At 52.5% G+C, this 14,116-nt stretch overlaps 1 protein-coding gene across 3 annotated transcripts in view; it reads right to left on the bottom strand.

Moving 5' to 3' along the window:
* Positions 1-1,671: 1,671 nt before the first annotated feature.
* CLSTN3 (calsyntenin 3) overlaps positions 1,672-14,116 on the bottom strand; it is a 29,814-nt gene continuing 17,369 nt past the window's right edge. For all 3 annotated transcript variants that reach the window (XM_055358574.1, XM_055358575.1, XM_055358572.1), the window contains 6 exons: positions 11,401-11,627; positions 10,906-11,076; positions 9,910-10,055; positions 9,536-9,671; positions 2,930-3,132; positions 1,672-2,680 (listed from right to left, as the gene is read on the bottom strand). In XM_055358574.1, the coding sequence (XP_055214549.1) occupies positions 2,540-2,680; positions 2,930-3,132; positions 9,536-9,671; positions 9,910-10,055; positions 10,906-11,076; positions 11,401-11,627 (1,024 nt within the window). In that variant the 3' untranslated portion in view covers positions 1,672-2,539. The remainder of the gene's footprint in view (positions 2,681-2,929; positions 3,133-9,535; positions 9,672-9,909; positions 10,056-10,905; positions 11,077-11,400; positions 11,628-14,116) is intronic.

The raw sequence follows: 14,116 nt of genomic DNA, 5'->3' as shown, positions 1-14,116 counted from the left end.
CAATACATGCAGACACAGAGGCGAGAAAGCAGGGTGTGTGTGGGAAGCATATGTGATTTCTGTGACCCCACCGCAGGGGTGCAGGGGTGGTGGCCGCAAAGAGGCCAGAGAAGGAGGAAAGCAGGACCTGCCCCACCTGGTTAAGGGGCTAAGGCGTCAGGACTTGACCCAGGCCTGACAAGGAGGTAGGAAAGTTGCTCTACTGGAGAGTGGTCCAACCAGAGTTGCACTTGAGAAAGGCCACTGAGATCCAGAGTTGAGGACGGGGTGGAGTAGAGCAAGGCATAGGAGACGAGGACAGGTGGAAGGCAGGTGCGAGGCAGGTGGGAGGCAGGTGGGAGGCAGGTGGGAGGACAGGTGGGAGGCAGGTGGGAGGACAGGTGGGAGGAGAGGTGGGAGGACAGGTGGGAGGCAGGTGCGAGGCAGGTGGGAGGCTCTTGCCACAGACCAGGCAAAAACACAGAGGGTACAGGTCAAGGCGGTGGCAGCAGTAAGGGGAATAGAAAGCAAAAGACCTATTGGAGAGATTTTTAAAGGGTAAGAATGACAGGGTTTCATCACCATTTGGCCATGGGGTTGAGGGAGAGGGAGGAATCTAGACTGACTCCCAGATTTCTGGCATAGGCGAATGGGTGAAAGGTGATAGGGATAGGTCACAGAGAAGTCGGGGAAAGGTGGAGTCTGAGGCACAGGAAGGGCAGGTGGATATGCCAATAGGTAGTTGCAAATGTGAGTTAGGAGAGAGATTCAGGTGGGAGATAAAAATATGGAGGCATCAACATACAACTGGGAGTTTGCGGCCATGGGCAAGGACAAGGCACCTGGTGGATGTCAGAACGGGCGTCAGGCAGAGCACCCACCTCCACCCCAACTATGCTACAGGCAGCCGCAGAGAACCAGGAAGAGCCTAAGGATGCCCTACTCTGTCATGCTGCAGGAAGGAACTAAGACTTGGATCCCTGGTATTTCCTGGGCCAGGACAGCACCGGAGGGATGCTCCCACCAGCAGTTCACTCTTCTGAAATAACCCCTTGGGGTTATCATCCTTTATCACCTGGGGCTTAAGTAAGACCTGGGTCAGAGAACTAGTGGCCCAAAAGGCTGCGGAAGGGCCAGACTCTGCCTGCTGTCAGGCCAGGGGCTGGGCCAGCGTGGAGAGGGCGGAGGCCACCAAGCAGCCATGTGAGGCAGCCACAAGGACATGGGCAAGGCAGGCAGACATCCCCTGGGTCTGAGCCTTGGCTAGCAGGAAAGGGTCAGCCTGGGAACAGTCTCCAGATCCCTTTGGTACAAATAGCAGGGTTGCCTGCCTTCTCCCTGGGGACGCCCAGCAGGGAGCCCATGTGCACAGGCAAAATGTTCCAAGTTGTGGGGCAGGGTTGGCAGCACCCCTTCAAGGCACTGGACATCTGCCCAGGTGTCCATAGCATTCCCTGAATCTTCTGTACTTTTCCAGGGGGTGCTGAAGGAAGGGAGGCGTGGGAACCATCTGCCCCCAGCTTACTTTCCAGGTGATCTGGCATCCTGGGGACTTACCTGGTCAGGCCCCCAAGATCACCAGCCCTGCCCACCTCACTTCAGCTCTGTGCAGAGACCCAAACAGCCCCTGAGGCCCCAGAGCCTGCACCACACCCACACAGGACCAGGCAGGCAGGAGGCGCCTCACAGAGCTTTTTTTTTTCCTCTGATTGTTTTATTTGAAAACCCTAGGATATGTCCCCTCCCTCACCACACCCATCCCCCCGCCCCTGCCCCAGGACATGACGATGCCTCACACACACACACACACACACACACACACACACAAGGCCGTGAGCTGCACGCAGGAACATGGGCTGCACTCACGACAACATTGAAAAAATATACATTATATATATACACCCGGGGCCCCCACGTCCCCTCCCGTCCCCGCAGCCTGGCCACACCAGGTCACGGAGGAGGGGCCAGGGCTGCAGGACCTCAGGACTGCAAGGGCAGGAAGGGAAACAGGACAAGAAAGGAAGGAAGTTGGAAAGGAGGGAGAAACGGGGTCCCCAGAATGAAATGGAAATGAGGTGGGGCGATCATAAGAGAAGCAGGGACGATGGTCCAGCTGAGGGAGCCCTGCAGAGGGGGGAAATCTTCCCATGGACAGGAGAGAGAAGGGAAGGGGAGAGGAGAGGGTTTCCTTCAATCCCACCCCCAGCCCCAGCCCCAGCCATTGCAATCATCACCCTCTCCCCAACACAGTGAGTGCTAAGGGGGCAGCTGCCATTGGGGGTAGAAAGGCAGCTGAAGTCCAGCCCACTTTCCAACCCAGCCAGCCCCAGTGCAAGGGGCACACCAGGAGCATGACAGCCCAGAGGTGAGGGATGGGGGGCCGGGGGAGGGGCAGGGCGGACTCCAGAGGGCCCGCTGGGGTTTTGAAATGAAAGGAGGACTGGTTCTGAAGCCTCTCTCCCTCTTGGTCTCTGTGTTCCCAGAAAGTCCTTCTCCCATGTCTGGAGTGTCTGTTTCACCAGGGCAGAATTCTCCCTCTGCGTGGGGAGAGGTGTAGGCCTTAGTAGCGGTGTGGGGGGGTCTCGATGATGCGTCTCTCGTCGCTGCTGGGGGAATCGGCCACCTCTGAGTCACTGCTATCCTCATCCTCCTGCTGGCCCCCAACAGCCCCCGTCACACAGGACTGCCGATTCTGGTAGGACTGGAGGGCAGGAACAGAGAGGAGAAGGGATCAATGGCCTGCACACATCCCAGCCTCTCTTTCAGGGGCCACACTTCCCTCGGTCCCCTTAACTCCTGTGTACCCCCTTCCCTGCCTGAACCTTTCTCCCTGCTGCTCACTGCAGCTCTGCGAACAGCCTCCACCCAGGCCTGCCCCTCCTCAGGAGTCCTCACCATGTGTGCTCCACAGTCTTGACCCTACAGAACCCCGCTTCCCCAGGCCTCTCACCTCCATGGGGTTCACAATGATGGTGAGAGCTGAGTCATCCCAGAAGAGGTCTGGGTCCTTGGGGTCACTGGAGGCCCCTGGAGGCCCGCCAGCCCCTGAGACGCGGCGGTGAAGGGAATGGATGCGCACCAGGCCCAGGACGACCATGAGCACCAGGAAGCCCACGCACACCACAATGATGAGGGTTGCGGCGCTGGGTATCACTGCAGAGAGAGCACGGGGGTGAGCAGAGCGTGACCAGGCACACCTGGGGGCACTCGGACAGGGGGCTGGGTAGGAAAAGAGGCAGCCCGGGCCGAAGGACTCCCAGGGCAGAACGCACAGTGGCCGAGAAGAGAGGAACACCTGGAGAAGCCAGAAGAGAAACAGCCCACCAGGAAGGGCAGGAGACGAAAGGCGAGGAAGGGAGCTGCTGCAAGGCAAAGGAACAAACACAGAGGGAGGCAGGTGTACAGAGAGGCAAGGGCAGAGGAGGAAAAAGACTCCCTGCCCAACACTGTCATGAACAGCCCTATTCGCAGAGGACAGAGGGCAAGGACTGGAATCTGCCCCTGTCATTCCACCTGTGCCTTCCCCAGAGACCACTCAGCCTAGAAAAGAGGTGCCAGTGCCCAGTGAGGGAGAGGAGGGGCCACCACACGGGCTTGGCTGAGCAGGAGGAGATGCAGGCTCCAAGCCTGGGCTGGCTGCAGGAAGAGGGCACTAGCACCTGAGGCTGGGGACAAGTCCAAGGGGCACAGAGCAGCCCCTTCCCTTACCCACCTGGACTGAGCTCACTCCGTGACACCTCCCTTCTCCTGGTGGGCTTGGGGCTCCTGGACGTCTGGGGTTCCTGCTTCCCCAACATCTCCCCCTGAGGCATACCTGCCTCCCCCGTGGCTCTCCCATGCTTCTGGCCCTGCAGCCCCACTTTGATGCCCAGGCTCAGAGGGGCATGGACCTTCAAGGGCACTGAGACACAGAACGGTGCGTTCACTCTCACACGGACCTTAGAGCTGACGGCGGCAAAGCAGATGTGCATGCACAGGTACATGCTCAGGAAGACCGTGTGGGCACACAGCTGCACAAAGGTTGCCACACCCCACACCCGAGCCAGGCCTTTGCCAGCCTGCATGCTGGCCCACACCAGCCACCTGGCCGCCTGCTCACACTGCGGGAGTAAAGGAACGCGTCTGGGGGTCTCCAGCAAGGCACGGTAGAGCCATATGTGCAGCATCACCCAACTCCCCACCAGCTGGGCAGACCAGGCAACCCCCTGAAGGAAGACATAGACACTACAGACGTGGGCTGTGAGGGCCACAGAGCGAGCCGCCATGAGCACAGCCCTGCCTGCCTCCTGCACACACACACACAGCTCTCGAAGAAGCACAAGGAAGAAAAGCAGGAAAGCCCGCAGCCCCAGGGACAGCAGGTGGAGGTAGAGACCCCACACACGCACCTCCAGGCCCAGGGCCCTTACGGGCAGCTGGGTCACTACTCCCCACATGGGTGCACACCCCTGCCCACCATGCATGCACAGCGGCTCCTCCCTGGGCAGTCCCGTTGCTGAGGGACTATTCCATGTATGTGTGCCCCAAACACACACAGAGACCAGCAGTCACACAAGCAAGCCCCTAGAAACATACACACATCACATTCTAGCCCCGTCCACAAATTACCTACAGCCTGAGACTCATGTGTCAATAGACAGAGCAGAGCATAGGGAAGCGCATGGCCTGGGAGCTCCCCACACTCACACCCACACCCTGCTGCAGCGCCCCTCTCCCCAGCAGCCAGCACACTCAGCTGCCACGCACTCCAGGGCCAACTAGGTGTGTGGAGAATGCCCCGCCTGGGCAGGCCACACACCTCCCTGAGGCCGCCCTGATGGCTGTCTGCCAAGTTGGTCCCCATCCTGACCCACAGCCCACTTGAGGCCACTAGCCAATTAGAACGGACTCTGCTGGGGCACACTCCCTCGACACTGGTTCCAAGGTGAAGACAGGACTGGCTGGATCAGTATTTCTCAACTTCCTGGGAACGGGGGATAAGGGAGGAGGGGACAGAGCTGTCTCTCCTGCCCATCTGCAGGAAATAGTGCCTCTCAGGTCTTCATGTCAACAGACCAGACCCAGGGGCAGTGCCTTCACTGGCAGATGGGCCCAGTGGCTAAGCCCAGGCTCCAGAAGGAGTGGTGACCCCACCCTCAGAGTGGAGGCCAAAGCAGGTGAACTTGCTCTAAGCACACAACGATGACGAGCTAAAGCTGGTTTGCGCCCTAATCAATGCAGTGTCCCTCCGAGCTCCTGGCCTAATGAAGGAAATGACAAGTTGATTGCCAGGACAATAAGAAATGACCACAGGAAAGACAAAATGCAGACACTCTATCTACAAGCAAACAAGTCTGGTTAATTAGTTTAAGATGAGTCAGGAGCCCAGGGAGATGGGAGGATTTTTAAATCAGCTACAGATAAAAATCAAGAATTTAAGAAGTACGGTCAGCTTTTCTTGCTACATGAGATCTGAGCAGTTAATTCTGGCCTTGAATGACCTCCAGAGCCAACATTAAGGGGTGACTTAGCAAATGGTCCATGGGATTGCGAGGACAGTGGAAAGCTCTGTCCACGGCCCCACACGGTGCTCTCTTTGCAAAGAGCCTCGGGAGAGATTTCTTTCTGCCCCCGCACTCCCAGGGCTTTTCATGAAATAGCGTTTGGCTCCTATCACGGCTCTGAGAACTGCTCAGGTTTCCTTTTGCTTTAGCTTCGAAGAAGCTCAGGGTCAAAATTCTGGCCCGTGGTAGCAACTGCCTAGCATCTCATAGTATGCATGTTATGAGCTGACTTTATTCCCTGGCTTCATTGGATCCTTATTTCATCATTACCTGTTCCTCCTTACTTCCTCATTCATTTTCTTTTTGTCCTATTGCTTTGTAACTCTTTCTGCAAAGCTTCAGATACTTGTAGGAAACAAAAGAGGAAAATTATTCCCAAACTTTTAAAGATTACATGGGATTTTTAAAAACCACTGACACGTGGCTCCCACCCCCTAGACATTCTAGGGTGTAATTTAGGTGCCGAGAGTTTTTAAAGCTCCCCCCGGTGATTCTGGCAGGCATCAAAATTTGATATGAGTAGATACATAATACCCTCATCATCCGGCTCGCTCTTCTCAACCAACCTTATTCTCTCTAACCATAAACACTCTTAACCACCTATCTACCCCCGGTTCTCAAATTCCCATTCTCTCTCACACCTATCCAAAAATCCCTTTTACAGTTCAGGTCCAAATGCAAACTCTACATGTGCCACAAAATCTCCCCTGACTGTTCCAGTTTACACTGGTTCCAGTTCACATTGATCTCTCTTTCTCTAGTGCACTTAGGAAATTTAGAGCAATGGGCCTCTGGGCCACTGGAGGAGATCGTACCTCTCACTGCTTCTGCATGTTTAGAATGGTTTGATATTGTGAAACCACAGTTCTGCAACACCACTCGAGATTTGTAGGTGAAAGGGAGGGAGCACCTTGTGGAGTCAGAAAAGGCATATGGAAGGGTTTTTATGCGGTGAATGGCCTGTCAGCTCAGGCATGTCAATCACCAGTGCCCTCAGGGAAGCTACGAACTCTGTGTCCTATTCAGGTCAAAATAAGAGAAGAAGCAAAGGAAAACTGCTGCTCTCAACTGAAATCTGAGGGAAGCTTGATCAGCCTGGACATGAGCTCAGAACAAAGGATGGGGAGACTGGGCTTCACCGAGGGGAGGTGAAAGGGTGCCGTGAACAGACACTGCTCCAGGGGCTGAGGGGTGAGAAACGCTGCCCGCCAGGCCAGCCCATGCAGGGCAGCTGGACACTCAGGGGAGAAGGTGCTGGGCTCCTAGAATAAGAAGTCTCTCACCTGGGGCCTTATACCAAAGAAAGTAAGGATCGAGAATCTCACCAGGCCAGGCAGCACCCCTATCTACCTTGAGCCTAATCAGAGTAGCAGGACCTAGTATCCAACCAGAAAAGATTGAGTGGAATGATCCCCAATGAAAGAGCTGGAGAAAGTGCTGTGGAATCACAAGAAGGAAAAAAATATATAGCTGGCCTCAAGAGTTTATTTGAAATAAATAGGTTTAGCTTGCTAACATGTCTCTATTGACTAAATACTATGTGAAACTTCTCTAATCTTTGCAGCTTGGTTATGCTTTATATTCCCTGCTAATCCTCACTTCCACCTACTTGCTATAGTGAATCACAGTAGAACACTGAAAAAGGCCTCTGCAAGTCCGAGTGCGGCAGCTCACACCTGTAATCCCAGCACTTCGGGAAGCTGAGCCAGGATGACCGCTTGAGCCTAGGAGTTCAAGACCAGCCTGAGCAACAAAGTGAGACCTTGTCTCTATAAAAAGTCTTAAAAATAGCCAGGCATAGTGGCATGCATCTGCTCCTCAGGGGGCTAAGGCAGGAGGATTGCTCGAGCTCAGGAGTTCGAGGCTCCAGTGAGCTAGGATTACCACTGCTCTCCAGCCTAGGCGACAGAACAAGACCCTGTCTCCCCCTCCCAAAAGCCTCTGCGGTTGTTTTCAGGGACAGCAAGGAAGAAGGGAGCCAGTCCCAGAAAAAAAAAAAAGAAACATAAGAGACAGTGTAGACACAAGGAGAGGAAGCCAGACTGAATCCCTGGGGGCATCAGAGGAGCTGGCCTCAGTCAGAAAACCCTGGGAAGCCCCTCAGGGGCTCCCCCTAATTATATGCAACTCTAAAGTAATAAGACTAACCTTTTTTAAAGCATCAAACATCTGGGGAGAGGGGTGAGGGCCATGGTTAGTGCACAGACTGGAATCATGCCTCCTGGATTTAAATCCTGGCTCCACTTACTTTCTAGCTGTGTGAACTTGGGTAAGGCACTTGAACTCTCTGTGCCTCTGTGTCCTTGCCTGTAAAGGGGATAATTCTGGTACCCATTTCATTGGTTGTTTATGATGGCTAAATGAGTTAATAAGCGTAATCCCCCAAGCACGGTGCCTGGCACATGATGAGAGCACCCTGTGTTTGTTATAATTATTATTACCCATCACATATATTGAAATAAGTTCTGTACTTTCACACAGTGTTCAGAGACCACGAATTTCTTCCCAGAAAGCACTAGTGGACTCCTTTGAGAATTGCCTTCAATTCTCAAAAGCCTGTGACACAACCTTTTGACTTGTTTCAAAGGTCACCGATCTATGGCCTTTGAGAGTGGGTTTAATGTTTAAAAACTGAAAATTATATCCAGAGCCAACTTTGGCAAAAGTGGGTGATGAAGTTGAGTAACACTGAACAGGGTCAAAAGCAAGTTATGTCCAAAAAATAACAAAAATAAATGCACCTCATAAATTGGCTCTGAAAGCAATTCTAAGAAGGGGTTCCAAAAATCACTTTCAACAACATCAGCATCATTTGCAATTTTTAATAATGTGGGAAAATACTTGTTTTATAATATGAAGTGTAAATATCAGGTTACAAAATAGGTTAATCCTAACTTTCTAAAAAGGAAAAATTAAGCATAGAAAAAAGACTGGAACAGAATACTCATATTATCAGTGGTTTCCTCTCTGACGGAATTATGGCTGATTTTTCCTCGTCTTCTTCTTTCTTTTTTTTTTCATTGAGACAGAGCCTTACTCTGTCTCCCAGACTGGAGTGCAGTGGTGTGATCATGGCTCACTGCAGCCTTGGCCTCACAGGCCCAAGAGATCCTCCTACCTCAGCCTCCCAAGTAGCTGGGACTACAGGCACCTGCCACCATGCCCAGCTAATTTTTTTTATTTTTTGTAAAGACAGAGTCTCACTGTGTTGCCCAGGCTGGTCTCAAACTCCTGGGCTCAAGTGAGCCTCCCGACTCAGCCTAGTGTGTTGGGATTACAGGCGTGAGCCACTGTGCCTGGCCTGATTTTTCTTCTTTAAAAGAAATATTTGATATTTTCTGGTTTTTCTACAATTACGCAACTCAAAAGTTGAAAATAAAATTGCATCATTAGTAAAGGACCATGACCGGGAACCTTTGGGACCACGGCCAGGTTGCTTTGAAGGGCAGCTTTGAAGGGCAGCACTCCATCTGAATGTAACACTTTGCATATTTGCATATATTTTTTAGAAATATTCTTGTGACCGCGTACATAGCACATAATTTTACATGTAATAGTACCAATTCTCTCCTTGGGGATAGGGACTGTATCTATCCTATAAATCATTTAGATCATCTTAGGACAGTGCTAGTACATAGTAGGTGCTTAGTAAATACTTGATAGCTTCACCACAGAGGATCCTAGGTCCAGGGCTAATTTGATATTGCTTGGGGCTGGGGAAGGAGGCATCATCAGGTATAACAAACACGCCTAAATCCACACTGACTTTATGACTGCAGGCATAAGCATCCCTACAATGACACAAGGCTCATGTTCTTCACAAGGGAAAGTGAATGATCCAAAGGGAGAGAGGGATTGGTCCATAGCTGTCAACTAAGGCAGGTACCACAGGGAACAGAACCGATTGCTCCACCCGCCTCGTCCTCTCCCAGAGGTGGAGGGGGAGGATACCTGTCCCAACCCACTCACCTGCCACCTGCCCCTCCCTGCCCAGCCCCACCAGGCTTACGTACTGGAGTTTCTGTGGGAGCTGGCCAGGCTGTGTCCAGCCATCTCAGGCGGGGGCTGGTGACCACGGTGCAGGAACTGCTGGGAGCTGAGCACGTGGCTGGGGTGGGCAACCCGGTTCATGCTGTGCAGGACATTGACCTGGGCAGAGGGAGGGCTCCATGGGCACATGCACTTCTCCCAGGTCCTCCCCACTTCTCTAGACCCCAGCTTCATCTCCTAACTACTGCCCCCATCTCCTTCTCCTCCACCCACTGCAAGGTCCAGCAGCCCTCCACGCTGCCATGTCCATGCCCACCAACTAACATTTTGAGTCCATGCCACCTCAGCTCCTTTCTGGGGGTGGGTAACTGTGGAAGGAAGGAGACTCTCTGGGTACCTCCACGATGAATTCATTGCTGGAGTAACGGCCATTCATTTCCGAGCAGGAAAGCCGGAACTTCCTGGTGTAGAGGGCAGCTCCGTGTCGCAGCCGATAACGAGCCTGCCTCAGGATCTCTTCATACACAGTGATGCTCTCCACCCCTGGAGATGAGGAAGCACCTCAGGGCAGGGGCCAGTGGAGGCAGGACCTGGGCAGGACCCTCTCTCCTGGACTCCCACCAGCTGACGCCACACAAGCTGTAGAGCAGGTCAGCCCCATCTCCGCAGAAGTGCGACCTGAGGTCGAAGGGAGAGATGCTCCCCTCCATCCCTGCCCACTCTGACTAACTAGGATGGAGAGATCAAGGCTCCATTTCCTGCTCTGTAGGTTCTGAGGAGGAATGGAAAGAAGGAGATAAAGACATCCTGAAAGACAGAAAGGGAGATGGCAAGCAGGAGGGAATATGAGAAACAGGAAAACACAGAAGTCCTCAGTGAGCCCTGGAAAGGAGTGGAAATAGAAGGGAACTGATTATCTTCATCTTCTCCATTCTCCCTCCTGGCTTCCTTTGGAAACTACCAAATCATCACTCCCACTACTCACTAAGAGATGAGTACTTCTTGTAAAGCTCTGGTGTGCACGTGAGATGAGTGAGCTGAACAACAGAGATGACTGGTAACAAACAGACAGCTAGAGGGTTAGAAAGCTGGGCAGAGATGAGCCGAAGGAGGAGAGAAAGGTGAGAAGCCTGAATGGAAACAGGAGTGGGACCAGAAGTGGAGGTGAGCCAGGCTATGGAGAGGAGCAGGAAGACAGAAGCATTCGGAGCCTAAACCCAGCACACCTCCCCTAGGGACAATCAAAGCCAGAGGATCTTCCAGGCTAGGAAAATGCAAAACGGCACTTGTCCACATCCCTGGACCTGGAAAGAGGACCCTCTGGGCTTCCCAGGCCCTTACTTTTTGGGAGGGGCACACACACACAGAGGACAGGCCCTCAGGCCCCACTGACCAGCAATGGTGAGGTAGGCAGATGTGTTGGTGAGCTCCAGCCCCCGCTGCTGCAGAGAGGTTGTGTCCAGGAGCAGGCTTTCCCGCTCGGGGTCCAGGTCATCCCCCACCAGAGAAATTTCACAGCCATCCAGGTTGTGCACAATCTCATCCGACATGCGTGTGTCTGTCACTGGGTTGGGGAGAGTAGGGTCTGGGTCAGAGCCAAAGGGCCCACAGAGGTTCTGAGACCCAACCATGCCCTCATCACCACTCTCCCTCCCTTTCCAGGGCCAGAGAAAGGGAAGTCAGCATCATTTTCAAGAATATCATTATGCAACAATTCATTTCCACCCATGTGTTTTCCACTTGCTCTCCTTCTTAAAGGTAAGTTGTTCAGTCAAACAAACACAGGATGGAGTCGCTTTCTGCTTCCAGCCCCAGGAGTTCTCCCGCACTCTGACTCCAGACACTGGCTGGTTATCTGGATGGCGTTACTCCCCGAAGTCGTCCTTACCTGTGCCCTGCCAACTCTCATCCTTTTTGGCCTCCACCTGGTGAGAAATGGAGCAGGTGATTTGAAGATCAGGGAACAAAGGGACGCCCTCGGTTCCCTCAAAGTCCACAGCTGGGCGGGCAAAATGAGCAGTGCCACTCAGCAGGATCTGGGGGGCGTCAGGCTGAAGGACCACCACGTAGCCCTCCACTTCAGGGATGGAGACGCAGGACTCTTCGCTGAAGCACCTATGTGAGAAAGCAGGAGAAGCAGCATGTGACCCCAACACTTCCTCCCCGAAAACCTACATTCTGTTTCACTCCCGCCCCAGCTACCTCTATCATAGAGCATCTCATGTCAGGGAGGGGCAGGGGAAGAAAGGGGGTCATGCCTCTGCATCCCAACCCCCACAGCAGTTGAAGGGGGACATATCCTTTCCTGGTAGGATGTCACCAAGGAAAATGTCGAGGACAGAAGGTCAGGTAATCCCAACCTGTGGGTGTGATCACACCATCAATGCCCTACCCCAGGATTATGGAGTACCTATAGATGCTATTTTAATGAAAAACAAAGCAAACTGAACTGACAAACATGTATATATACACACACAGTTCTTTATCCAGCAGTTTAAAAGTACATGGGCTCAGTATACTATCCGGCACATATGCGCCCAAAATTATTCAACAATAAAAGTAGAATGTGGACATCTATCAAAGGATGTCCTCCTCTTTGGTGTGTCTTTCATTCCCTTCAATATCGGGGAAACACACTTTGGTAGGTGAGATCATCTGACCACCTTGGACCTAGATCCACCGTCTCATGAAGCTTGAGGATCCAGGCATCAGGACAAGCTATCCCTAGAGGACTCTGTTGAGCCAGACCAACCAACAGCACAGCTGCTCAGAAGTGATGCTCCCAGGATCACATTTAGCCCCACCTTTACCCGTAATAACAACACCTCACAATCAATAGCCCTTGCCAGTTTATGAAGCATTTTTCCCACATTTCTTTCTTTCTTTCTTTCTTTCTTTTTGATGGAGTTTCACTCTTGTTGCCCAGGCTAGGGTGCAATGGTGCGATCTTGGCTCACTGCAACCTCTGCCTCCTGGGTTCAAGCGATTCCTCTGTCTCAGCCTCCCAAGTAGCTGGGATTATAGGGCGCATGCCACTACACCCGGCTAATTTTTGTATTTTTAGTAGAGACGAGATTTCTTCATATTGGCCAGGCTGGTCTTGAACTCCTGACTTCAGGTGATCTGTCCGTCTCGGCCTCCCAAAGTGCTGGGATTACAGGCGTGAGCCACCGCACCTGGCCCGTATTATTTCATTATATTATAACCTCATTTCTATGCTGTAAAATGCCTAAAGCTCAGGCTGGGCATGATGGCTCATGCCTGTAAATCCTGGCACTTTGGGAGGCTGAGGCAGGAGGATCCCTTGAGCTTAGGAGTTCAAGATCAGCCTGGGCAACATAGTGAAACCCCGTCTCTACAAAAAATACAAAAATTATCCAGGTGTGGTGGCAGACGCTTGTAATCCCAGCTACTCAGGAGGCTGAGGTGGAAGGAACACTTGAGCCCAGGAGGCAGAGGTTGCAGTGAGCTGATGAGATCATGCCACTGCACTCCAGCCTGGGCAACAGAGTGAGACCCTATCTCAAAAAAAAAAAAAGAAAAAAAGAAAAGAAAAGAAAGAAAAAGAAAAAGAAACAATCAAGGCTTAAACCAGAGTCTAGGCTTAAATCATTCTTCTCCTTCCAGGTCCACTGATTTTTTTTTTTTTTTTTTTTGGCAGAGTCTCTCTCTGTTGCCCGGGCTGCAGTGCAGTAGTGCCATCTCAGCTCACTGCAACCTCTGCCTCCCGGGTTCAAGCAATCTCGTGCCTCAGCCTCCTGAGTAGCTGGGACCACAGGTGTGCGCCACCACACACCGCCCAAGTCCACTGATCTTTCCACTAAACCACAGGCACCATTTGGGGCCTGGGTTTGCACCAGGGAAATGTATCTGTAAAGAAGTTTCCCCACTTGAACAAGCAGACTTCACAGTGGAGTTAGTGATCCAGGAGCACGGACTCTGATCCCCATGCTGGTGCTAGCGGAAATGATTTTGCAGAGAGGACTGTAATTATTAGTGTTACTGAGCATGCCCAGCTTGAATGCTGGAGCAAAAAGGGAGAAGGCATCATCTCAGTAGGCATGATGAGCTCAGAGCCCCTGAAGTTGCCAATGCCCGGGATGTGCTGAGTTCCTGTACCACACGGAGCAGGGCCTATTACAGTCTGCCATCCAGATAGGCCTAGGGCAAAGCCCCTTGGGAAACAATCCCAGATGACCCTGAAGGCACAGGCTCCAAAAGACATCCTCCCTGCAATGAGCAATGCTGCGCTGTGCTGCTGGTCTGGGAATCCCAAGGGGAATAGGAGGCCTGACCCAAAGGCACCGTTGGTCTGGTAGAGAGATTAGACGTGGCACACAAAAGTTAAAACAAAGGCAAATATGGTCATCACCATATGAGTGGAACAAACAACCAGAAGAGTTCAGAGGAGGGAGAGGTTAGTTCTGCCTAGGATAAGAGCAGGGTGCTTGGAAAAGGAAGGTAGGAATGATCAGAGAAAGTAGCAACTGAGCTAGCCTTTGAAGGAGGGTAGTACTGACCCAGAGTGGATGGCGAGAAGCTTACTAAGGGGAGTAGAGGAACATGAGGCAGGAACCACCAGAAGCCAGATGGCTGGCAGCTTT

The sequence above is a fragment of the Gorilla gorilla genome, chromosome 10, assembly GCF_029281585.2.
Source record: "Gorilla gorilla gorilla isolate KB3781 chromosome 10, NHGRI_mGorGor1-v2.1_pri, whole genome shotgun sequence".
NCBI lineage: Eukaryota > Metazoa > Chordata > Mammalia > Primates > Hominidae > Gorilla > Gorilla gorilla.
Note: the sequence above shows the minus strand (reverse complement) of the source record. Positions and strands in the feature narration are given on the sequence as shown.